This window comes from Ovis canadensis, chromosome 2, assembly GCF_042477335.2.
Source record: "Ovis canadensis isolate MfBH-ARS-UI-01 breed Bighorn chromosome 2, ARS-UI_OviCan_v2, whole genome shotgun sequence".
Taxonomy (NCBI): Eukaryota; Metazoa; Chordata; class Mammalia; order Artiodactyla; family Bovidae; genus Ovis; species Ovis canadensis.
In genome coordinates this window covers 230195913-230220991 of record NC_091246.1, presented here as the reverse complement: position 1 = coordinate 230220991, position 25079 = coordinate 230195913, and the positions used below count along the sequence as shown (strand labels likewise).

Below are 25079 nucleotides of genomic sequence, written 5' to 3'. Positions count from 1 at the left end.
TCCATTTAAGGTAACATTTACAGGTTCCAGGCATTAGGCCCTGGATCCCTGGTGGCTCAGATGGTAAAGCGTCTGCCTACAATGTGGGAGACCTGGGTTCGATCCCTGCGTTGGGAAGATCCTCTGGAGAAGGAAATGGCAACTCACTCCAGTACCCTTGCCTGGAAAATCCCATGGATGGAGGAGTGTGGTAGACTATAGTCCATGGGGTCGCAAAGAGTCAGACTTTCACTTTCAATGCTGCCGATTACACTGAATGTTTTTAGAAGGAGATCTGCCAAGGCCAGCAAAGGACTGAGCACAGCATCTGCCAATAGAAACCGAGTACATGTCAGTCCGTTTCCGCTTTAAAAAAATGGTTTCTAAGGAAGCCTCCCTAATACGGCTGCGATAAGGACCAAAGCACAGCTGGAACACGTAGTAGGGTGTAAGAGACTAGATTTTTTAGTTCAGCCACTCAGTCGTGTCCGACTCTTTGTGACCCCATGAATTGCAGCACGCCAGGCCTCCCTGACTATCACCAACTCCCGGAGTTTATTCAAACTCATGTCCATTGAGTCGGTGATGCTATCCAACCATTTCATCCTCTGTCGTCCCCTTCTCCTCCCGCTTTCAATTTTTCCCAGCATCAGGGTTTAAAGAATGAAATAAAAGCAGAAGCGCTAACAGTTTGGCTCTCGCTAGTTGGGTTTGCGCATCACGCAGTCCCGGCTGCCTGCTAATAAGAGTCAGTCGTGTCTGACTCTGCCACCCCAAGGATTGTAGCATGCCAGGCTCCTCTGTCTGTGGGATTCTCCAGACAAGATACTGGAGAGGGTTTGTTTCCGCGCCCTCGTCCAGAGGATTTTCCCCATCCAGGGATGGAACCCAAGTCTCTTAACTCTGCTGCACTGGCAGGAAGGCTCTTTATCCCTAGCGCCACCTGGAGCTGCCTGAGACCTCGCCTTCTCACAGTCTCACTCCCTCCCAAGAGGCGTCTCCATCTCTAGGTCCCGCCTCCTCCACGCACTCGACCCCCTTTGCCCCGCCCACCTAGCTGGCCGTCCTCCTTCCGTAAAGTGTTGAAGGCGTGAGGACTTTCGCGGGGTGTTCATCTTACTGCCTATCAAACCCTCGCCCATTCTATCCAAGTAGGTCATCTTTTTCGGCCTCCAGTTTATTCTCCCAACGAATTAGGTTTAACGAGCTTCATGGTGGCAACTCACCTGCTTTCAAATGAAAGTCGGGAGGAGGAATGTGAGAATTAGACTGGCAATATTCAAGACAGCCCGCACGGAAGGGTCGGGTCCTATACACAGACCGGTCGCCGAGCCCGGGCCCGCGCTCCGCGCAGGCGCAGTGGGCCGGACTCGCCATGCCGACTGTCAGCGTGAAGCGAGATCTGCTCTTCCGAGCCCTGGGCCGGACCTACAGTGAGTGTGCGCCCCGTAGCCTGTACTCTGCGCCTCTCCTCGGAGGCTGAGACCCTCTTGCAAAAAGGCATTGTGGCCACGTTTATGCTGCGCGCAGGTTTTGGCCTCGGGCGTTCGGGGTCCAGCTAGGGTAGGCCAACCGCGTTTGTATTGTAGCCTCCGGGAACAGAGTTTGCCGCGGGTGTCAGGGCAGCACCCGCACGTGCTGGGCTCGCAGTGTCATTCATTCACGGGTCTCTTCCGGAGCGCCTCCGGCGTACCTGATGCCAGGCGGTTTAACAGAAATGAAGCTCCGGATGTCATTCCAAGTGTAGCCAGTGCAAGAAGAGCGCTCTGGGAGCTCCATTTGTGAGCAGGAGCAGGAGAGGCAGCTTGCTTTCCTTTCTAGTTTTAATTTTATTCACGTTTACCTAACTCCGTTTATGTCCCATGTATTGTTCTTGGCATTTTGGGAATACAGCGGTGCACAGGGCGCCTAAAGTTCACCACCTTCACATTTCTGATGAAAGGGGCAGATAATAAAACCAGCTTAGTAACTGTGCTGGTTTGGATACTGTTAAATGCTAGCAGGGAAACAAAAAAGATACTGTGTTTGGAAAAACATTAATTAGGTGGTAGCCCTGAGTGACGAGGAGTCGACTCGGAGGACCTAGTCTTTAGGCTGCCCTTCATCTCTTCAGTGTTAAAAAAAAACACTGCCACTGGAAAAAAGGGGAATATAAAGTACACTTACCAATTATCCTATACATGTAGCAGTTGGAGTGACATCTGCCGTGTCCAGTGTTATCAGCTTGTGTAACGAGTGTGATAATTGGTTTGTGAGAGCTGTTTTTAGTTCAAGGGCTCAATATAGCTACCCCCTCAGGTACTGCTCTCTACAATAAGATACTACTGTGGAAATAAAGTTAGCTTTTAAAAACTAAAAGCTCTTCAGATGTACTTTTAGATACTGTGGTGCAGCTAAGCCTTGAACAGTCCAAGTTTGAACTGAGCGGGTCCACTTATAGAAGGTTTTATTTTCAGCAGTAAATACTGAAGTTCTACATAATTTGTGGTTGTTGAATCCTCCCATGCAGACCGCAGGAGGGCCAACTGTAAGTTATACAGAGATTTCGGACCTGGTGGAGGGGTTCGAACCCGGATCCCTGCCTCCTTCAAGGGTTACCTGTATTCTTAAAATGTTATTCGCCCTAGTCTTTTGTCCTTGTTTAGTCGCTAAGTCTTGCCTGACTCTTTTGCTTCCCCATGGACTGTAGCCCTCCAGCCTCCTCTGTCCATGGGATTTCCTGAGCAAGAATCCTGGGAGGTGGGTTGCCATTTCCTACTCCTGGGGATCTTCCGCACCCAGGGATGGATCCTGAATCTCCCGCATTGGCAGGTGGAATCTTTACCAGTGAGCCCCCTGGAAAGCCCGATGTTTGGCCCTAAGTCCCTAAAAATAGATATAATGCTCTTGTCCTCTAAATGGGGCTCTTATTCTTGACACTGTTTATTTCATGCTGTGCTTTTTTATATTTCTTACCCATCCTTCTAAACCGTATTCTCATTAATTGTTTATGATATATCTGAATTACACAAGGTGGTATGTTACAAAAGTTGTTCAGGACAGCTATGGTGTATTCCCACTTGGATATCCATATCTGGGAAAGTAAGAAATTATCTAGGATTTTAAAAATGGTAAGATTTATAGCCTATTTACCATCATCTGATGTTTTATTCTCTAGCTGCCCTCTCCCTTTTTTTCATATTGAGAGATATCAGGTAAACTTGATTATTCATAAATATCTGTTGACTGCTGGCTCATTAAAGTTTCACTCAGGAAGGCTGATGTTGGTGTACTTCAGACAGTTCAGGAACAATACTCATCATTATTTATATTTTACGTGTTCTTAATCTTTTAAATGTTAATTAAATTAAGGTTGGATCTGTACCACTGAGCCATCAGGGAATCCCTCAAGCTGCTTTTATTCTATTCATTTTGCTCTTCTGGGGCAGTTTTGTCTCCTTAGTCCATCTTTTTTTAATCACCTTTCTGTTAAGATGTTTTCCTCTTTTTTTTTTTTAATTTTTTTTTTTTTTAATTTTTAGTTTTTTATTTTTTAAATTTTAAAATCTTTAATTCTTACATGCATTCCCAAACATGAACCCCCCTCCCACCTCCCTCCCCAGAACATCTTTCTGGGTCATCCCCATGCACCAGCCCCAAGCATGCTGCATCCTGCGTCAGACATAGACTGGCGATTCAATTCACATGATAGTATACATGTTAGAATGTCATTCTCCCAAATCATCCCACCCTCTCCCTCTCCCTCTGAGTCCAAAAGTCCGTTATACACATCTGTGTCTCTTTCCCTGTCTTGCATACAGGGTCGTCATTGCCATCTTCCTAAATTCCATATATATGTGTTAGTATACTGTATTGGTGTTTTTCTTTCTGGCTTACTTCACTCTGTATAATCGGCTCCAGTTTCATCCATCTCATCAGAACTGATTCAAATGAATTCTTTTTAACGGCTGAGTAATACTCCATTGTGTATATGTACCACAGCTTTCTTATCCATTCATCTGCTGATGGACATCTAGGTTGTTTCCATGTCCTGGCTATTATAAACAGTGCTGCGATGAACATTGGGGTACATGTGTCTCTTTCAATTCTGGTTTCCTCGGTGTGTATGCCCAGAAGTGGGATTGCTGGGTCATAACGTAGTTCTATTTGCAATTTTTTAAGGAATCTCCACACTGTTCTCCATAGTGGCTGTACTAGTTTGCATTCCCACCAACAGTGTAGGAGGGTTCCCTTTTCTCCACACCCTCTCCAGCATTTATTGCTTGCAGATTTTTGGATCGCAGCCATTCTGACTGGTGTGAAGTGGTACCTCATTGTGGTTTTGATTTGCATTTCTCTAATAATGAGTGATGTTGAGCATCTTTTCATGTGTTTGTTAGCCATCCGTATGTCTTCTTTGGAGAAATGTCTATTTAGTTCTTTGGCCCATTTTTTGATTGGGTCGTTTATTTTTCTGGAGTTGAGCTGCAGAAGTTGCTTGTATATTTTTGAGATTAGTTGTTTGTCAGTTGCTTCATTTGCTATTATTTTCTCCCATTCAGATGGCTGTCTTTTCACCTTGCTTATATTTTCCTTTGTTGTGCAGAAGCTTTTAATTTTAATTAGATCCCATTTGTTTATTTTTGCTTTTATTTCCAGCATTCTGGGAGGTGGATCATAGAGGATCCTGCTGTGATTTATGTCTGAGAGTGTTTTGCCTATGTTCTCCTCTAGGAGTTTTATAGTTTCTGATCTTACATTTAGATCTTTAATCCATTTTGAGTTTATTTTTGTGTGCGGTGTTAGAAAGTGATCTAGTTTCATTCTTTTACAAGTGGTTGACCAGTTTTCCCAGCACCACTTGTTAAAGAGATTGCCTTTACTCCATTGTATATTCTTGCCTCCTTTGTCAAAGATAAGGTGTCCATATGTGTGTGGATTTATCTCTGGGCTTTCTATTTTGTTCCATTGATCTATATGTCTGTCTTTGTGCCAGTACCATACTGTCTTGATGACTGTGGCTTTGTAGTAGAGCCTGAAGTCAGGCAAGTTGATTCCTCCAGTTCCATTCTTCTTTCTCAAGATTGCTTTGGCTATTCGAGGTTTTTTGTATTTCCATACAAAGCTTGAAATTATTTGATCTAGTTCTGTGAAAAATGTGGCTGGTAGCTTGATAGGGATTGCATTGAATTTGTAAATTGCTTTGGGTAGTATACTCATTTTCACTATATTGATTCTTCCAATCCATGAACATGGTATATTTCTCCATCTATTAGTGTCCTCTTTGATTTCTTTCATCAGTGTTTTATAGTTTTCTATATATAGGTCTTTAGTTTCTTTAGGTAGATATATTCCTAAGTATTTTATTCTTTTCGTTGCAATGGTGAATGGAATTGTTTCCTTAATTTCTTTTTCTACTTTCTCATTATTCGTGTATAGGAATGCAAGGGATTTCTGTGTGTTGATTTTATATCCTGCAACTTTAAGATGTTTTCCTCTTGCCACTCGTTTTCTTGTTAACTGATTTGTTTTCACGGTTCTTCAATTCTGGGCCTGTCCTGCCTTGGTGTAATTGCTTGCAATGCTGTCAGAGCCACTTCTGTATATCATATAAACCCCAAAGATGTAGTTACTTAGGGATGTCATTTTGTTAGTGGGAATTATTAAACATGTTTATTATTAGTTTTTCCTTGCATTTAATTGGTGAAATACAGCTGAACGGAATAAAACAAATTGTATGATAATTTGGACTCTAAAGGATTCAGTATATTTTAATGAGTCCAAATAATTTGGTCAGTAACCATTTAGTTATCTATAGATAATCCTCAAATTTAGCACCTTAAAACAATGGTCATTTGGTATATATTTCTGAGGCTCAAGGATTGGGGAGTGACTTAGCTGAGTGGTTCTGACTTTCTCCTGGTTGCAGTAAAGGTGTCAGGTCTATACTCATCTCAAGGTCTAATAGGCTGGAGAGTCTTAATTCCAGGTTCACTCAAGTGCCTGTTGGCAGACAGCAGTTCCTTGCTGAGTTTTGGTCAGAGATTTCAGTGCTTCCCACCTTGACCTCTGCATAGGACTGCTTGCAACATGGTGACTCATTTGTCCCAGAGTGAGAGGTCCAGGAGAGCAGATAGTCAAGAGAGAGCTCACAATAGAAGCCATAGTTTTTCCTAACGTATCAGAAGTGATATACCATCCCTGGCCATATCCTCTGGGTCACAGAGACCAGTTCTGGCACTGTGCAAGTGGAGACTGCAAAGGATGTTGGTACCAGAAGACCAGAGGCAAGTGTTCTTGGAGGCCAGCTTGGGAACTGACTAGTCCCGTCTGTCCTGTGGCCCCCAGTGATTCATGTTCCTCCCACATGCAACATGCACTCCCTCCCAAAGCCCCAAGAAGTGTCATCGCATTTCAGCAGCAGCTCAGAACCCAGTCTCTTCATCTAAATCAGGTCCAGCTGTGGACGAGGCTCTTCAGTGTAGTTTCCTAAGTACAGCTCCTCGAGTATAATTACTCTTGACCCGAAAGGCTAAAGAGACAGGTTATCTGCTCCACGTGCGCCTAGCGCATTGTTTTTCAAAAGAGAAAGATGTGAGACACAAAGGAGTTACTGGTCCATGGTAGTTCTGAAATTGAGCTGGTAAATGTTGGAGATTCTTGATTAGAACTTCAGGCCTGGGGTCTTTGTCCTTGGTTCTGCCCTACCCTCTAGTCTCTTGGTTCTACCCTCTGAGTGATGCTCGTTACTTTATTTTTTTGGTGAAAAGAAAGGACTCTTTACAACTGATTGGTTTTCTCAGTCTTCTTCCCACGAACAGATTTTTGAGTGTTCATTTCTTCCCATCTTTATCCCTTTTAGCTCCAGCTTTCAATGTTTGTGCATATGTATTTCTTTAAAAAAAAAAAAATTCTGGATCTTCAGTCAGTTTTGTTGGTTTCCACTTCCTTGGTCAAAAGCCACACCACCCACGGATCTCTGAAATAAGCTGTTTTGTACCTTGGGCTTCTGGTGACACAGTGCTCTTATTTAGACTCAGTTGGGTGACTGAATAAATTTGTGAGGCATATCCTTCATTTCTTGATCCATAGTGCCTTTTGTCTGAGTGAACAGTGTTTTTGATTTTGCTGAGTCTCTGAAGCGACTTAGCAGCAGCAGCAGCAGCAAGAGTTTACAGTCACACCCTTGATTTCATCTTTAGACCATGTCTCCCTGGCAATGTTCTGGATTTGCTCTTTGCGCAGAAGTCATTTTTTAATCTTAGCATTTGTTACATCTGGGGAGACTGAGAATTTTTAAAACCGTCAAGTCCCGGCTCCTTATTGTTTGCTAGTCCTCCCCTCTTCTCTCACATTATAAACCACTGTGTCAGCACTGGATGGAAAGCTTAGTTACCATCACCTTGTTGAGTGGGTACATTTTCTTGAGTCCCAGTAACCGTCAGCAACAGTGTTGCTAAGCTTGGCCTCTACATAAAAAGGATGCCGGGTCTGTCAGTTCCCAGTAACACTTCCTCACTTCCTCCATGTCCTTACCTGCCTCTTTGTCGGAGGCTGAGGCTTCAAATAACAGCTTTGTCAGGCACTTGAGGTTTTGTTTACCCTGTCAAAGCCCACCTCCTGACTCCAGAGCCTCTTTGGTTTTGTTACGGCAGCGCAGGGACCAAAGTCTGTGTTAGTTATTTGCAGGGGACGACCCGTGAAGGGTTAAGTCTTGGGAGCTCCTCAGCAGATATGCAGAGCCCTAGGACATGTTCCTAAGCTCCCTGTCCCGCCACCCTCAAGAATTTTTATAGCCCTTAAGGCTCCAAGATGTTTGGTTTCGGCAACATTTCATAGAAGATAGATTATCTTACTATGTATACTTCATAGAAGATAGATTATCTGATTGTGTTCTGTATGCAATGGTAAGGGTCTGGTGATTGTATCTTGAGATTAAAAACAACCTTGTGAATGTCATAAGTCACGTACTTTACCCTATATATACTGCAGCACAATAAAGCAAGGTATCAGCCATTTTGGGCTGATCCTCTCAACCCCATCTTTTGTCTCTCTCTTATTTTTCTTAGCGGGGACGCTCCGTTCTCTCCCTGTGCAGGTGTGACGCTTGTTTGTGCTGGCCGCGGCAGTTATTTACTGCTAGATCACTGATTGCACCAGTACGTAGGAGGCTAAAATGACAAGGCTTTATTATTTTGCACAGTTTCTGAGAGAGGAATCGAAGGAGGAGCTGCATAGCTGGGAGAGCTGGCCCTGGGTCTCCCACTGGGTTGCACGCAAGTTGTCAGCTGGGCGTGCAGTCATCTCAGAGCTGGGCTGGGCTGGACAGTATGCTTCCAGGTTCATTCATGTGGTCGTTTGAGACCTCAGTTAACAGGGTGCGAGCGCCAGGAGGAGGGATCATTGGAGGCCTCTTTCACCTCCTGCCCTAATTAATGATACCCCCCACCTACATGTTCACCCCCACCAGGGACCTGGGAGCCATCCCAGGCGCCTCCTGCTCACTCACTCTTCCCACCTCCCAGTCAGCCTTTGAGCCTTACAGATTCTACCTGCCCCGTTTCTCATATTCTTCCTTCTCCCTCACACTCACTGCTGCTGCTTTAATGGATCCCTCACTGTCTCACTTGTTTGCAGTAGATTGTCTGCTCCAGTGCGTCTGCCACCATTATTTATTTTTTTTGGCTGCACCATGTAGCACGTGGGATCTTAGTTCCCTGACCAGGGATCGAACCTGTGTCCCCTGCATTAGGATCGCAGTCTTAACCACTGGGGATGCCACGGAAGTCCCCTGCCAGCATTCTTTAAAGCAGGGGTCCCCGACCTCTGGGATCTAATGCCTGATTTTTCTGAGGTGGTGCTGATGTAATAAAAAGAGAAATAAAGTACATGATAAATGTAATGTGCTTGAATCATCCTCCTAGGTCTGTGGAAAAACTGTCTTCCACAAAACCGGTCCCTGGTGCCAAAAAGGTTGGGTACCACTGCTCTAAAGTGCAGATCTGATCATGCTGTTGCCCGGTTGGAAGTCCTGGAGTGTAACTCCCTGTTGCCTCAGGCAGGACGGAGGGCAAATCCCTTGGCATCAGGAGATGACTTCTCTCTACTTCTTCCATCGTATCTCTTCCTGACATGAGCCTCATGCAGCATTCATATGGAATGTGCCAGATTTCTCATGCTGTTGTCTAACTCCCCACGGCCCCTGCCTAATGGACTCCTTTCTGTGAAGTTTTTACTGACCCTCAGTTGATGACTTCCTTTGTGCCAACTCTGTACCTTGCACTCAACATGTCTGTATTTACATATCTGGTTTGTTTACTGAAGTAGGGAGTAGTTACGGCAGGAATTGTGTTTTATTTATCTTTGTAGCCCTGGCACCTAGTATAGTGCCAACTCATAGAAGATGCTCAGTAAATGTTAACTTGAATTGAACTTCAATGTCAGGATCAGAGATTTTAAGACCAGCTTAACAGTAGAATATACTGGTAATGATGGTTTGTGTTCCATTCTTTGTAACACGAAAACCCTGACAATGCTGTATATCAGGTAGCAAAGCAGAGTAAGATATAATTTAAAAGTAGGGAAGAGGACTATTATTGCAGACCTGCTGTGTTTCAGGACACGAGGTGAAGCCCGTTATCTGCATGAACTCATTTAAATCTTTCCAACAGTTGCATGCATGGCTGTAAAATACTACTTTATGAGGCATAGGAATCAGAAAGTTTCCATAAGGTAAGCTCTCAGGACTAGTGGAACAGTCAGAAATTGAACTCGGATTGAGCTGGCTCCAAAGCCAGCTGTCAGGCCACCTCAGACAATTTGAAATGATAGCGTTTATATGACATGATTCCATTGTGTTGGATCTGTGATTTGGACCCACTTTACATTAGATCCCTGCTCACACGTTGTTTTTCTTCCAAGTAAATGTAAACTCCCCATGCTTACAATCAGGTAATCTGATTCTATAGCTGATATTAGTTAGGTGAATGAGCCCTTTATTTAATAGTTTTGTTTTTCTTTCTTTAAAAATTGTTTTTGATCAAGCTTTTTTTGTTTTTAAATGGTGATATGTGATGCCTGATATCTAGTATGTTCAGTGTAAGACAGTTAAAAAGATTCAGTATTTATGTGCTATTTGCATTTGTACTGAACAGATTAAAATTTGTAATCTCTTTTTCCCCCTAGCTGATGAAGAATTTGATGAACTGTGTTTTGAATTTGGACTGGAACTTGATGAAATTGTATGTATTAGATATTTCCTTAATATCCTGTGTCTCAGTTCATTACATTTTATCTTTGTTACCTTACGGTTAGACTAAGAGGAAACATTTGTGGGCCCTGGTAGTTTCTGTGTTCTCTGAGTTATGAGACTAAACTCTGATTCTAAGGTGTTGCTTTATGTGAAATCTCTGAAGGGGTTCATGCCTTTATTCGGATGCCGTCCCCTCGAGTCATCAGGAAGGGGTCTGGGAGCAGTGGAAACTGAGCTTCAGCCAGAGTTGCTGTCTCCTTGGCCTCTGGCTCCTCTTCCTCCCTTTCCTCTGAGCCCCATCCCACCTCCTCCTGTGCTTGTTCCAGTGTGAATTCATTCATTTATTACTCTATACATTGATGTTGTAAAATGAGCTCCTGCCTTTTGAAGAATTGCTTGTAAAAATGATTTTGAAACATTTTCCTGGTCTTTTGATTGTACAATGATTGAAATGTTTAAAAAATAGCTTTATTTACCAAATAGATAACTAATATTGATTATGTATTGGAGACATTGTGCTTGTAACTAAAAAGACAACTTAATATTTCTTGGTAATTAGTGTTATTTTTTCCCCCCAAGCCTTCTTAATCTGTTCAGTGTATAATAACACTATAAGGTTAAAAAAGCCTTCAGACTGACAAAAACCTGTGTTGTCTTATTTTTCCTGCTGCTTCTTTACTAATGATACAAAAAAGAATTTTTTAATGTTAATGAGCATCTATATGTTTGAGAAGTCAGCTGAGATTTCTATAGTATATATTAATTTTATTAGACTCAAAATTATGTTTGAGGTTTTGTAATATCTAAGCATTGGACTGAAGGTCAGAAAAATGAAGTATTAGTTTGAGCTCCCACATTTACTAGCTGTGGAACCATGGACATTGCATTGCCTCTCTGGGCCTATTTTTCATCTGTAAAATAAGGAGTTTACATGTATGATCCTTTCCGGGATCCCTGTAGATCCCGCTGGGCTTCCCTGGTGGCTCAGACAGTAAAGAGTCTGCCTGCAATGCAGGAGGCCCAGGTTCGATCCCTGGGTCAGGACGATCCCCTGACCTGGAGAAGAAATGGCAGCCCATTCCAGTATTCTTGTCTGGAGAATCCTATGGACAGAGGAGCCTGGCAGGCTACAGTCCATGGGGTTGCAAAGAGGTGGACACGTCTGAGGGACTAACACTTTAACTTTCGCTTATCATAGATCCCTCTGGCTCTGAAGTTTCTGTGGTTATTGATTTCCATAACATTTTTGTTAGCATTGATAAACCTGCATTGATCACAGTCATCACCTGTGATCTTTGTATGAACTGAGATACTGAAAATGGGAGAAGACTTAGGCAGCTATGTCTTTTTTGCAAAGGATCTCTAGTTATGTTTTCTCCCCTTCTTTATATGGGGTCTTGCCTGAAATCCAGCACCCCTATGAAGTGACTCATCTTCCTTCACTAAAACATTAGCAATTTTGTTGACCCTTTGGATGGAACTCAGTTGAAATTTTAATTTTTCCTGCCTCTTCTCACATCCTCCCCCGGCTCTCCCCCATTTCTTTTCTCCTCTTCCTCTCCTGCCCCATTCTCTTCCCTTTGCTCTTTATCCTCTTCTTTGTTTAATTTTTTTGTTTCTTTAAAAAAAAAACAACTTATTTTCCAGTTTAGTTCAGTTGCTCAGTCATATCTGACTCTTTGCAACCCCATGAACTGTAGCCTGCCAGGCTCCTCTGTCCATAGGATTCTCCAGGCAAGAATACTGGAATGGATAACTAGTGGGTAACATTAGTGGTTGGAGTATGACTTCTAAGGAATTTGATTGGAAATAAATATATAGACAGTTTCCTGCCATGGTAAATGTAGAGAACAGAATTTAACTTCTTGGCAATGACTGTTTTTAAGAAAGTCTCTACAGTGTGGTGATTGAGATATTCCAAGCTTTTTATTCTGCACTGAATTTATTCTAGTGGTATTTCTTCTCCTTTCTCCCTCATTTGTTTTTGCTCTTGCTGCTCTATACCCTTTACTGTCCTTGGGCCTCTTCCCATTGTACCTGTGAGTGAGTGAGTGAGTGAGTGAAAGTCACTCAGTTGTGTCCAGCTCTTTGCAACCCCATGGACTATATACCTATAATCCCTTCTGATTTATACCACAGCTTCTGATGATCTCTTCAAATGTTTTTGTTTGCTTTTATAGTAGTATTCTCATTTTCATGTTGCTTCTAGTCTTGGGTGCCCATAGGATTTAGCTTTTAGAGTCATTATCTTATAAAAAGTTGCATATCTTTTCATTTTTTTTTCTTTTTTCTTTCTCTCTCTTTTTTTGTTTCTTGGCTTGTGGGGTCTTAGTTCCCTGACCAGGGTTTGAACCCAGGCCCTCAGCAGTGAAAGTGTGGTGACCTAACCTCTGGACCGCCAGGGAATTCCCAACATAGCTTTTATTTGGTGAATTTCCTTTACTTTGTCTCATTGACACTTTTGTTTAGTAGGCAAAGTTTAGCCCACGCCTTGCTTTAGACAGCTTTCTGCTGTTCTGGAAAGAGCATGAATAGTGTAGTTACTTCTTTATAGGACTGATAATGACTTTTTTGAAAAAAATTTAGATTTATTTAGTTTTATTTTAATTTTTGGGTTTGTTTTAGACATCTGAAAAGGAAATTATAAGTAAGGAACAAGGTAATGAAAAGGCCCATGGGGCCTCTGATGTTGTTCTCTACAAAATCGACGTCCCTGCCAATAGATATGACCTGCTGTGTCTGGAAGGATTGGTTCGAGGACTTCAAGTCTTCAAAGAAAGGTAAGGGAATAAATTCATTAAACCCGTGGCTAAGTGGGATTTCTTTTTTCTTTGCCTGTCATTATCAACAACCGTGTCTAAGTTTCTGGAAAAAAGCTTGTTGGACAGATCCACAGCTTTGGGTCTACATGGAGAGCTGACTGGAGCATGTAGATGTAGTCATTGGAAAATTGAGAAAAAGAGTCATAGTCTTTCATTTGGGGAGCATATTTTAAAACTGGAGTGGTTAATGATTTTTATGGCTTCTTTAACAACTCTTTAGTGGGTTCATGTGAGTTCCTTCCGTAATCTAGTTGGAATAGATAGTTCATGGAGTTGGTTAAAAGTTGGGAGAAAAGCAGAAGGCTGCAACCCTATATGCTGTTTTCTTAAGAATTTTGAGGAAGCTCAGAAATGGAGCTTCCTGACTGGAAAACTGAAGATCTCATGACGGCTGTGAGCAAGTTAATTGACTTCTGTAGTTTCAAGCTTGTAATTGATAATGAAGAATATTTTCAAGTCCCCTTCCGACTCTTCATGTAATATGTATAGAAAGTGATGAATATGTAAAGTGAAAAAGAGGTGAAACAGTAAAGCTATCAAAAATAATTATAAAGAACAGACTGTTGGACTCTGTGGGAAAAGGTGAGGGTGGGATGATTTGAGAGAATAGCATTGAAACATGTATATTATCATATATGAAATAGATCGCCAGTCCAGATTTGATGCATGAGGCAGGGTGCTCAGGGCTGGTGCACTGGGATGACCCTGACGGATGGGATGGGGAGGGAGGTGGAAGGGAGGGTCAGGATGGGGAACACAGGTACACCCATGGCTGATTCATGTGAATGTATGTCAAAAACCACCACACTATTGTGAAGTAATTGGCCTCCAATTAAATAAATAATGGACATGGAAAAAAATAATTATTTTTTGATTACTTACCCATTATCTTGTCAGATGCAAAAGAATATGAGCCTCAGGCTGATAGGCTAGACTTTGAAACTATGAGGCCGTCAGACGAGAGACAGGTGTTGGTGAAAGAGTGATAATAAGGCATTTGGTTAATAAGATGGTTAAAATTTGAGGGTTGACCCAGTTGCTTCTCTGCATGACAGTCAGATATTTATTTTTTATTCTTTGGTTGCTTTGGGTCTTCGTTGCTGTTCACAGGCTTTCCTCTAGATACGGAGATTGGGGACTACTCTCTAGTTGTGGTATGAGGGCTGCTCATTGTGGTGGCTTTTCATGAGATCTTTGGGTTGGGAAGATATCCTGGAGAAGGAAATGGCAACCCATTGCGATATTCTTATCTGGGAAATCCCATGGACAGAGGAGCCGGCTACCGTTCTTGGGTCGCAAGAATCAGATAGGCCTTAGCGACTAAAGCACCAGCGCCGTCTCTTGTAGAGCACAGGCATACGGGCTTCAGTAGTTGCAGCACGCGTGCTCAGTAGTTGTGGCCCATGGGCTGAATTGCACCAAGGCATGTGGAATCTTCCCAGATCAGGGATCGAACCCATGTCCCCTTGCATTGACAGGCAGATTCTTATCCACTATACCACCAGGGAAGTCCAGATGTTTATATTTTAGGGTCAGGGATAATCTCCTTATATTGTGTTTCCCAAACCTGCCTGATAGGAATTTAACAGGCACCTCATATGATTTTTATGATGAGAGAAAATTAGGAAAATGACTTAAAACCTTTGCTGCCCGAAGTGTGGACCAAGGATCAGCATCTGTAACACCTGGAAGCCTGTTAGAACTGCAGAATCTGCTTCTACCCAAGACCTCTTGAATCAGAATATATGCTTTAACAAATTCACCAGTTGATTGTAGGCACCTTGAGGTTTGAAAAGCACTGTTAAATCAATGATTCCCACCCTCGCCTGATATAACAATCACCTGAACTACCTTCAGAATGTACCATTTACCAGGCCTTTCTCTTGAATATCCTGATTCATTAGGTCCAGGTGGGGCCAGACCATCTGTGTCTGTAAGAAGCTCTGTTTTTCTGAGAAGTTCAAACTCTCATGGTTGGAATAAAAGTTAAAGGTTATTTAATCCAGCCCCTCAGCTGATGTTTAAATGCCTCCATACAGTTTGCTTAATTAAAGGTTTTCTAGTCTCCTGAGATCCAGTGATGATAATATGCATTACCATGAGGCATCGTAGCCCATTTTTAAACAGCTAGAAATGTTAGAATATTTGTTAGGATTTTATTTTTAAATACTCAGCCCAAATTTGATTTACTGTAACTTAAACCCATTGTCCTACTTCTGTGCATTTTGTATGCTTTCTATACACAGAATAAATTAGTTTCAAATGTTTTGATTAGTAATGAACACATTTATTTTAATATTTTAGGATAAAGACTCCAATGTATAAACGGGTAATGCCTAAAGGAGAAGTCCAGAAGTTGATCATCACAGAAGAGGTAATAAGGATCAATTCTTATTTTTCGTTTAAAAACATCCCTTGTGTGTATATATCTCTAAGGTGGGACAGAGCTGACCTCTCTGCCAAATGTAGTTTTCTTTGATCATTGTATATTTAGCCTCTAGATTGAAAACTGTCATTTTGTTTTTACCAAAAAGTGAAAGGGGACAGCATCTGTTTTCTGTGAATAATTTTGGAAAGTAACATCCAAATGTTTGCTTAAAATACTTTTGAAATAATTATTTAAATTGTGGTATGTTAATAACATTTAGAAAGAAAATCTCTTGGGGAAAGGCTGTTTTGGTAGAAATACTATGAGCAAACAGCTTGAAAGGTTGATTTTTTAAATCAATAATTCAGTAAATTTTCAGAGATCTTGCCAAAATGTAAATTCCATGAGGACAGTGACTTCCTCTTCTATCACCACTGTATTTTACTGTTGATTGAAAATTTGTGACAGCTGACTTTCTATTACAAGATGTTATTACAAAGAGAAGCCTTCATATTTACCATCTCTACTGATAAAATGAATTTCAGACAGCTAAAATACGCCCGTACGCTGTTGCAGCGGTTCTCCGAAACATAAAGTTTACAAAAGATAGATATGACAGCTTCATTGAACTTCAGGAGAAATTACATCAGAACATTTGCAGGTTTGTGAATGTATCTCTTTCTTGGTTGCTTCTCCCTCTTTCTCCTCCTTCCCTCCCCTTCTCTCTTCCTCTTTTCCTCCCTCTTTCCTTTCTTCCCCTGACCCCCGCAGACTTTAAAAAATTTTTTTCTAAAATAAATATATGTGAGAATAACAAGAAAGTTTACTGAAATTTAAATATGAGTAAGTTTAAATTTGGGGGCTTCCGTGTGGCTCAGATGGTAAAGAATCTACCTGCAATGTGAGAGACCTCAGTTTGATCTCTGAGTTGAGAGGATTCCTTGGAGAAGGGAATGGCAATCCACACCATCTCCCGGAGCTTGCTCAAACTCATGTTCATTGAGTTGGTGATGCCATCCAACCATCTCATCCTCTGCCCTCCCCTTCTTCTCCTGCTTTCTATCTTTCCCAGATTCAGGGTCTTTTCTAATGAGTCAGCTCTTCTCATCATGTGACCAAAGTATTGGATCTTCAGCCTCAGCATCAGTCCTTCCAATGAATATTCAGGGTTGATTTCCTTTAGGAATGATTGGTTGGATCTCCTTGCAGTCCAAGGGACTCTCAAGAGTCTTCTCCAACACCACAGTTCAAAAGCATCAATTCTTCGGTGTTCAGCTTCTTTATAGTCCAACTCTCATATCCATGGACTTTCCATGTGGCTCAGCAGGTATAGAATCCACCTGCAGTGTAGGATACCTGTGTTTGATCCCTTGGTTGGGAAGAACCTCTGGAGAAGGGAAAGGCTACCCACTGCTATTCTGGCCTGGAGAATACCATGGACTGTTTAGTCCATGGGGTCTCAGAGTCAGACCCGACTGAACAACTTTCACTTTCTCATATCCATACATGACTACTGGAAAAACCATAGCTTTGACTATATGGACCTTTGGTGGCAAAGCTTTTTAATATGCTGTCTAGGTTTGTTATAACTTTTCTTCCAAAGAGCAGGTACCTTTTAGATTTTTTAACTGTGTTTTCTCTTTTGAGATTTTTAAATAACTGAATTTTCTTATTCTGTCTTTGACATTGCTATACATCATTTCCCATACAGCTCCTTTTAGTGTGATGATTTTCAGATCAGTTTAATTCCTCAACTCCTAAAGGTCAAAGAAGGTAACAGTGGGAGTCCTTGAACTAATGTCAGTTTTTCAAAAATCCTAATAAAAGTTACTGATAGGAAACATCAGTCTTTGGCTAACATACCAAGTTTTTATATGTGGCCCTAAAATATAGCAACATAAGTTACCTCATACTAATCAAAGGTATGATTAATACTTACATATGTCTTGAATATAAAAGGAAAAAATTCTAATTTTTTAGTAATTGCAGTGATTACAATTTGGTAAACTGTGGAAACTAAAAGAGGTTTGTGTGCAAGGGATGGGCTGGACACAGGTTTGGGAGGAGACCTTGGGTGTTTTCTGCTGGTGTGAAAAGTATTTTAAAAATAAAACACTTGTGGTTAAGTTCACACAGTTTCTTTTCTTGAAACATTTTCGAGTACATGGTAGAAGAAGCTTTTTCTAAGATTCGGAATAACATTTATTCCAAGTTGTTTTATAAAATCTTGAAAATATGTCACTCTTAAGCAAAACAATAAGAATTTAAATATAGTTTCACCATATAGGACAAGATAGAGGATTTCTGATAGGCATTAATATAGCTAGTAAGTACTTGAGCCCTGTTATCTGTTCTGGTCATTTGAAGAATCTAATTTTTTAATCTAAATTGTAAGTTATTTCTTTACTTAATTCAGCTTTAAGTTGTGTTTTATGCAGTATTTCTGAAAATCATGAGCTTTTTCTAAGGGGAGTTATAAATTATATCCTAATACTCTGATATGCCAGAGTCAGTAAATCCTAATTTGTATTTTTCAAGAGATATAATCATTTCACTTAAATTATAAGTGATTTATAGTAAACTTTTATTGGCATGAAAGTTGTTGATCTTCCCTTATTATCCTTTAATAGCTACAGTATCTGTATCCATATTGCCTCTTTAATGACGGTGTCTTCTCTTTCCCCTTTGATCAGTGTAGCTAGAAGTTTTATCCGTTGCTTTAGTGGGTATCTTTGTGTGTCAGTTTTCACAGAGCTAGCTTTTGGTGTCGTGGATTTTTCTCTGCTTGTGTGTGTGTTTCTGTTTTTGTTGATTGTATAGTGTTCTGTCTAGAGCTAGTTAGTCCTTACTACTGAGGCAAGAACGTGTTCCTACTTCATCCATGGCCCTGTGAAGGACGGGGTTTTCGGTCTGTGTTGGATGGTCCTTTCCCCTGCCTTGGGTGGTTTCCTCACATGCTCACCCTGACTGACACTCAGCAAGTTCTTGAGGGGCCCTCTGCACATCGCAGAGCTCTCTGTGTAGCTCTGTCATCTCTAGTACTCTGTGTGGGGACCTCTGGCCGCCAGCTTGGTCTCTCTAGGCTCTCAGCTGTGTCTCTTCAACTTCGGGAGTTCACTGGGCTCCTGCCTGACCCTCTTTCCTGCCTTGTGACTTGAAGTCCCTCCAGGCAGTCAGCTGGGCAGTCATAGGGCTTACCTTACCTGTTTCCTGTCTCTCATCTCCCTTATCTCTTTCCTGTCCTTCATCACCTGAGGTCCAGTGCCGGCCTTGTCTTCCCTCTTTTGTGATTGTGTCAGGCAAGAGAGTCAGTCTAGTCTCTGTTACTCCTGGAAGTATCCAGCAAACTTTTTACTTCAATTATTTTATTGTTTATCTCTCTAGAATCTCTTTGGTTCCTTTTTAACAAAGTTTCTCTTTTTTTCGCTTGGTTCTTTTAGTCACTGCTTTTTCACAGCAAGACTTTACCAAAATTTTTGCCAGTATAATAAGTAGAATCTTGATTTCTATTTTTAGTTTTCATATCTTTTTATTTGGGGGATATTAATCCTTTTTCTTTACCTATGTAGTAGACCTTTTCTCTCAGTGTCTTTTGACTTATGGGGTCTTTTGATTGTATAAAGTTTACAATTTGGGTATAGTCAATATTTATCAGTCTTCCTATATGACTTTTGTGTTTTGTGTCTAAAGGGATGTCCTGCTCCACAGTTTTAATTAAGCATTGTTCATCTGTGTTTTCTCTGAATAATGTTTATGGTTCCTTTTTGTGTATATATGTGTGTGTATGTACCTATGTTTGCTCTGTGTTTTTCAAAATGCATAGCTCTCTGATCCATCCAGAATTTTTTTGTGATTGGCTTGAAGTTGAAATTTAGCGACACTTTTGAGATACTGTTTTCAGATTAAAAAACCAACATTAATATCCAAGAAAACATGGATTTTCTTACTCATGGGTTTATCAGTTGTTGATTTATCTAAACTTACTGGACCATTGTAGTAGCTTTTTTGGTAGTGGTAGTAGTATTTTAAAAATCTGTGGTGATTTGAAAATCCTCATCTTTAGCACTGAGTTTTATGGGTTGGTTTGTTGGGAGTATGTTGTATTTCCCTGTTTTCATATGCACTGCTTTCTGATTGTGTACAGAATAACTTGTTATGGTAGAGGCTTTTGATTTTGTTCTTTTTCTCTGAGGAGTGGTTTCTGTTGCAGGCCATGGGTATATTTCTACCTGTGCTGACTTCTCAGGTGGTGCAGTGGTAAAGAATCCACCTACTGATGCCAGAGACGCAGGTTCAATCACTGGGTTGTAAAGATCCCCTGGAGAAGGGAATGACTACCCATTCCAGTATTCTTGACTGGAATATCTCATGAACAGAGGAGCCTGGCAGGCTACAGTCCATGGGGTTGCAAAGAGTTGGACTCAACTGAGCATGCACACATCTGATGCTAGCATATAAACATGTAACTCATTGAGTACAGTAACACTCCCTCTAGGCTTGTCAACAGCTCTGTTCAAGTCACCCATTAAAATCCTAGTCACCTGTCTTAGAGATTGAACAAAAGATTTATTCAGTTAGTTGATGTATAATGCTGTGTTAATTTGAGATGGAACAAAATTTGTTTCAATAAAATTTCAAAGCTATTTCATAGTTCATGTAATGTGAACTCAACACATTCCTTGATAACTAATGATTTTATCCATTTGATATTTAGTTTAGACCTACATAGTCTAAAACACATTTGAAGCCTTCTTAAGAATATTATAAATTCTGATTTGAGTTTCTCTTTTTGGATTGTCTGTTGTAAAGCTTAGAGTGAAATTTGTAATCTTCTGTGGTAAGACTGTAGGCCTTGAGATTCTAATTTAGTATTGGCATTGTTCCTGGCTCCATTTTATATTCCTACTTCTGTTTCTTTCTTGCCTACTATATATCTTTAAGTTCCTAAAATTACCTTAAATCCTTAGAACAAATGAAATTAATAGCTCTTGAAATTTCCTTATTCAGTTTTAAAAGTAATTCTCAGTTCTTAAAATTAATTTCCATTAATAAAGCAATATAGCTATGTGACAGGAAATTTAGGAAAATATAGAAAAGCCAAAAAAAACAGGAGTTTTTGGGTGGTTTATTCTAACTTAATAAAACACTTATGTTTACTTGAGGACATTAGGGGAAATAGATAAAGGGAAATATGATTAAAAAAAAGGTAAAGGGTATGTTAATGTCCTATTAATAATAACATAGTACTTGGGAAAACTGGTAGAAGGAATTTCAGCTACTAAAATAATACGTTTTCAGTAGCTTTATAATTTCTTATTTTTTAATGGTTGTAAAGGTGTCATATAGTAACAGACTATTTTAAGGAATTGTCTACAAATAATTTTTAAAAACCTGTAGTCTTAAATTTTGAGATCTTCAAATCTCTTTTCTTTTTCTCACACTCTCTCCCCCTCTCCACATTTAGGAAAAGAGCCTTGGTTGCTATTGGTACCCATGATTTGGACACTTTGTCAGGTCCATTTACTTACACTGCAAAGAAGCCTTCTGATATCAAATTCAAGCCTCTAAATAAGAGTAAAGAGTATACAGCCTGTGAACTGATGAACATATACAAGGTAAAGGTTGTTTTATCTTTGCATAAATCATGAAATTCCTCCAAAATCAAGTTATAATTAGGGTGATGTCATGAGTGCTTTTGAAAAAAATAACAGTGTCTGGGCTCCAACCCAGAGATACTGGTTCATTTGATCTAGAGTGAGTTCTGGCTCTAGTTTTTTTTTGGCTCTAGTTTTATTATTACTTTTTTTAATCCTCTCGATATTTGTAATGTATACCTAGGATCGAGAACCACTTACATAGGTCCTACTGCACTGTAATATTCATATTTATGTATAGTTAAAACTCATGCAAATATAAGGCACAATAAGATTAGCTAGATTGTGTGTGTGTGTGTGTGTGTGTGTGTGTGTGTGTGATGCACTATTGCAAAGTGCCTGCCTTCCATGATTAGCACTTTAGAGTCCAGCAGTGAAAATGAATTCAGTTGTCACTTTAAACTGCATTTAACAAATAGTAGAAGAGGTAGGTATCTTTTGGGAAAAGCAGCTGTTATTATTGGCCTGATTTGCAACGATTTTCTTCCTGTTTATCTAAATAGTTTTGTATGGTTTGTCTTTTGCTTAAGGTGATTCAGGCTTACTCTGCAAATCTGTTTTGAGTCTTGAAAAATAGTTGTGGTGGTCTCATCTTTCCTCAGTGGTAAAGAATCCGCCTGCTAGTGCAGGAGACATAGGTTTGATCCCTAGATTGGAGAGATCTCCTGGAGAAAGGAATGGCGACCCAGTCCAGTATGCTTGCCTGGGAAATCCCTTGGACAGAGAAGCTTGGTGGACCCAGAGTCCATGAGGTCAACAAAAGAGTCGGATATGACTTAGCGACTAAACAACAACTCATCTTTCCTCAGTAGGAGATGAGGCTGTATGAAGATTCTGAGACATTACTTTATATTAGAAAATATCATACATTTAAAACTTTGGGGCATGTTTTGTTATTTTTCTGACCCCCCCTTTTTATGCTAGGCATTTATGTAAACTAATTATACTGATAGAAATAAGTTAATTTTGTTTGTCTTAATTTTTTTCAGACTGACAACCAGCTTAAACATTATTTACATATAATTGAAAATAAACCTCTGTACCCAGTTATCTATGATAGCAATGGTGTCGTCCTTTCCATGCCTCCAATCATCAATGGTGAGTTATTTCTTAAGTACCATAGGCGTTTTGCTATTTCCTTCTTAATCTTTAGCATTTCTGTGGAATTCTCAATTGTCTTGGCTGAATCAGTCAGAAGACTCAGTCTGAGAATCTGAGGTCTTTTGTGGATTTTATTGTAATAGTTCTTTTCATTTTTTCAATATTTTACTGGTGATTTTTATATAGTTCATAAATGTATACCTGCTTATAAGGCTTCCTTGATAGCTCAGTTGGTAAAGAATCCTCCTTCAATGCAGGATAGCCAAGTTTGATTCCTGGGTCAGGAAGATCTGCTGGAGAAGGGATAGGCTACCCACTCCAGTATTCTTGGACTTCCTTGGTGACTCAGCTGGTAAAGAAACCACCTGCAATGCAGGAGACCCTGCTTTGATCCCGAGGTTGGGAGGATCACCTGGAGAAGGGAAAAGCTAGGTTTATAGATATGTTCTGGTGCTAGTTCTCTAGATTCTGTTCTTCCAAAAGGTGTCGATATTTTGGTTTTAGCCTGTAATCATTTCATTAAAGTGGAATTCTGCTTGGCCTGCTGTTTTACAAATTAAAATTTCAGAACTGAAATTTACCCTCTTAATTTCTTTCTGAAGCTTTTGTTGAGAAGCAACTTGAATGTATTTACGAAATTTAGTGATGTCAAAGCCGTAGATGTTTGCCTTTCTGGAGGTGAGAAGGGGGTTTAGTTGCTTCACAATGGGAAGGAGAAACTTCCTCCTCCATATCTTGGACTCTAGTACTCATCGTGGGCTCTGGAGTGAGCCAGATCCAGGCCCAAATCTTAGCCTTGTTGTTTAATAGCTTGTGATCCTGGGCAGTGAGCTTAATCGTTGAATCTTACTTGTCCTGCCTGCAGCCCTGTCTTAGTGTTATGATGCAAATGAGACGAGGTGGCTTCTGTTAAGCAGCATACTGTGTAATGCACTCTGTAAAGCCTTTTTTAACGTTGTTTTTTATTTTGTCTTTATTCTCCAGCTTATAATGGGAGATTAGAATAAAAGTTATGTATCTCCTTACCTCTGAGGTGTCAGCTTGTATTTGTAGAGTTCTTTAGTGCACCTTTATTTCTGAAACTGATTGCTTTGTTGTTACTGTTTTGTGTTTGTTGCAGGAAACCATTCCAAAATAACAGTAAATACGAAAAATGTATTTATTGAGTGCACAGGAACTGACTTCACTAAGGTAAATAAAACTTTTATTTTATTTTTGTTCTGTCAAGATAGATTCTTACCTCTGAGCCAAGACCATGTGACTAAACTTTAAAATTTGTTTATTTTTTAAATGGGGCTGTATTTTAGAAATTTAGAAAATGAGAAAGGTGCTTGTGTTCTGTACTTTGGTTGTAGTGTGTGCTAAGTCACTTCAGTCATGTCCTACTCTTTGCAACCCTATGGACTCCAGCCCACCAGGCTCCTCTGTCCATGGGATTCTCCAGGCAAGAACACTGGAGTGGATTGCTGTTCCCTCCTTCAGGGGATCTTGCCAATCCAGGAATCAAACCAGCATCTCTTACATCTCCTGCATTGGCAGGCGAGTTCTTCACCCACTAGTGCTACCTGGGAACCCCCTTGGTTATGGTGCTTTCATTCAATTGACAAATGTTTAGTGAGCACCTACTCTCTTTCTCCGATGCCATGAATTTAACAATGAGTTACTTGTTCTTGATTTCAAGGAACTCATCATCTTTGTGAGAGAATTAGCCACATACATTAAAACAGTAAAATTGAGAATGGGATCCACATTGTAATGCCGTCTTTATAAGGAGTTCATCTTAGTTGGCTTAATTTGAATCCTAATTTTGTACTTTTGTGTACTTGGTAAAAAAAAAAAATTAGGAGCAGCTGGCTATAAAGTCTTATTTAGCAAACTGATAAAGAGTTTACACACTCACAAATATATTTAGAAAATACAGAATACTAGTCATTCACACTTTTCATCACCACATATTAGATTGGATCATGACAGCTATTTTCTATAGCATAAGATTTCTTTCCACGTGTTAAGTAAGGCGTAGAGTTAGGTGGTAGTGAAGCAGATTAAGAAAGGTAGACTTGAATGGTTATAACTTTTATATATCAAATGTCGCTGGAGGGGTGCATGGCAACCCACTCCAGTATCCTTGCCCAGAGAGTCCCATGGACAGAGGAGCCTGGAAGACTACAGTCCATAGGGTTGCACAGGGACAGACATGACTTAAACGAGAGTCCCATGGACAGAGGAGCCTGGAAGACTACAGTCCATAGGGTTGCACAGGGACAGACATGACTTAAATGACATAGCATGGTATGGCATACCAAATGTACATTCAGAAATAGTGTCAGGTAATATATAATACCTGTTCTTGTTAAAAACTTTTTAAAATTTGTACATTAGCAGACCTTGGTTATCTTTCCTGAAGTTTGTATATAAGTGTGAAATATATAAAAAAGCAAAGCATGTATACCAATAAGATTGCTGTGTTTTTTCCTAAGCATTTCTTTTAATTTAAAAATGAACAAATCAATAGGGCCTAGGGCCATCACTATGTGCCAAGCATTGTTCTATGTATTTTACACACACACACACACACACACACACACGCAATCTCTCTCTCTCTCTCACTCTTAATCTTCATGTTAACCAAATGACGTGGGAACTTTTCTTATGTCTACTTAACAGACAGACTAAGGTACAGTGACAGTAACTTGTCCCAAATCAGACTGATGGTAAGTGATTGGGTCAGGGATCTGGTGTCTGGCTGCAGAGGCTTATGGGACTGATAAGGTTTACTGCTGTTGTTAGCCATCTGTCTTCTTGAAATCTGCTGAACCCAAGGGAGGGGGGTGTGGGAAATAAATGATTTGTCTCGGTCATGGATTGTAACTCTCAGAGAACTTCATAAATGCAGAACACCTGACAATAAGGTCAGGCCCATT

At 40.4% G+C, this 25079-nt stretch overlaps 1 protein-coding gene across 1 annotated transcript in view; it reads left to right on the top strand.

Annotated features, from left to right (window-relative positions):
• Positions 1–1048: 1048 nt before the first annotated feature.
• The window catches only part of FARSB (phenylalanyl-tRNA synthetase subunit beta), a 72318-nt gene continuing 48287 nt past the window's right edge, over positions 1049–25079 (top strand). Inside the window, exons 1-8 of the mRNA XM_069574665.1 lie at positions 1049–1412; positions 10144–10199; positions 12836–12990; positions 15337–15406; positions 15946–16061; positions 20865–21015; positions 22044–22152; positions 23276–23346. Coding sequence (XP_069430766.1) covers positions 1355–1412; positions 10144–10199; positions 12836–12990; positions 15337–15406; positions 15946–16061; positions 20865–21015; positions 22044–22152; positions 23276–23346 — 786 coding nt within the window. The 5' untranslated portion in view covers positions 1049–1354. The remainder of the gene's footprint in view (positions 1413–10143; positions 10200–12835; positions 12991–15336; positions 15407–15945; positions 16062–20864; positions 21016–22043; positions 22153–23275; positions 23347–25079) is intronic.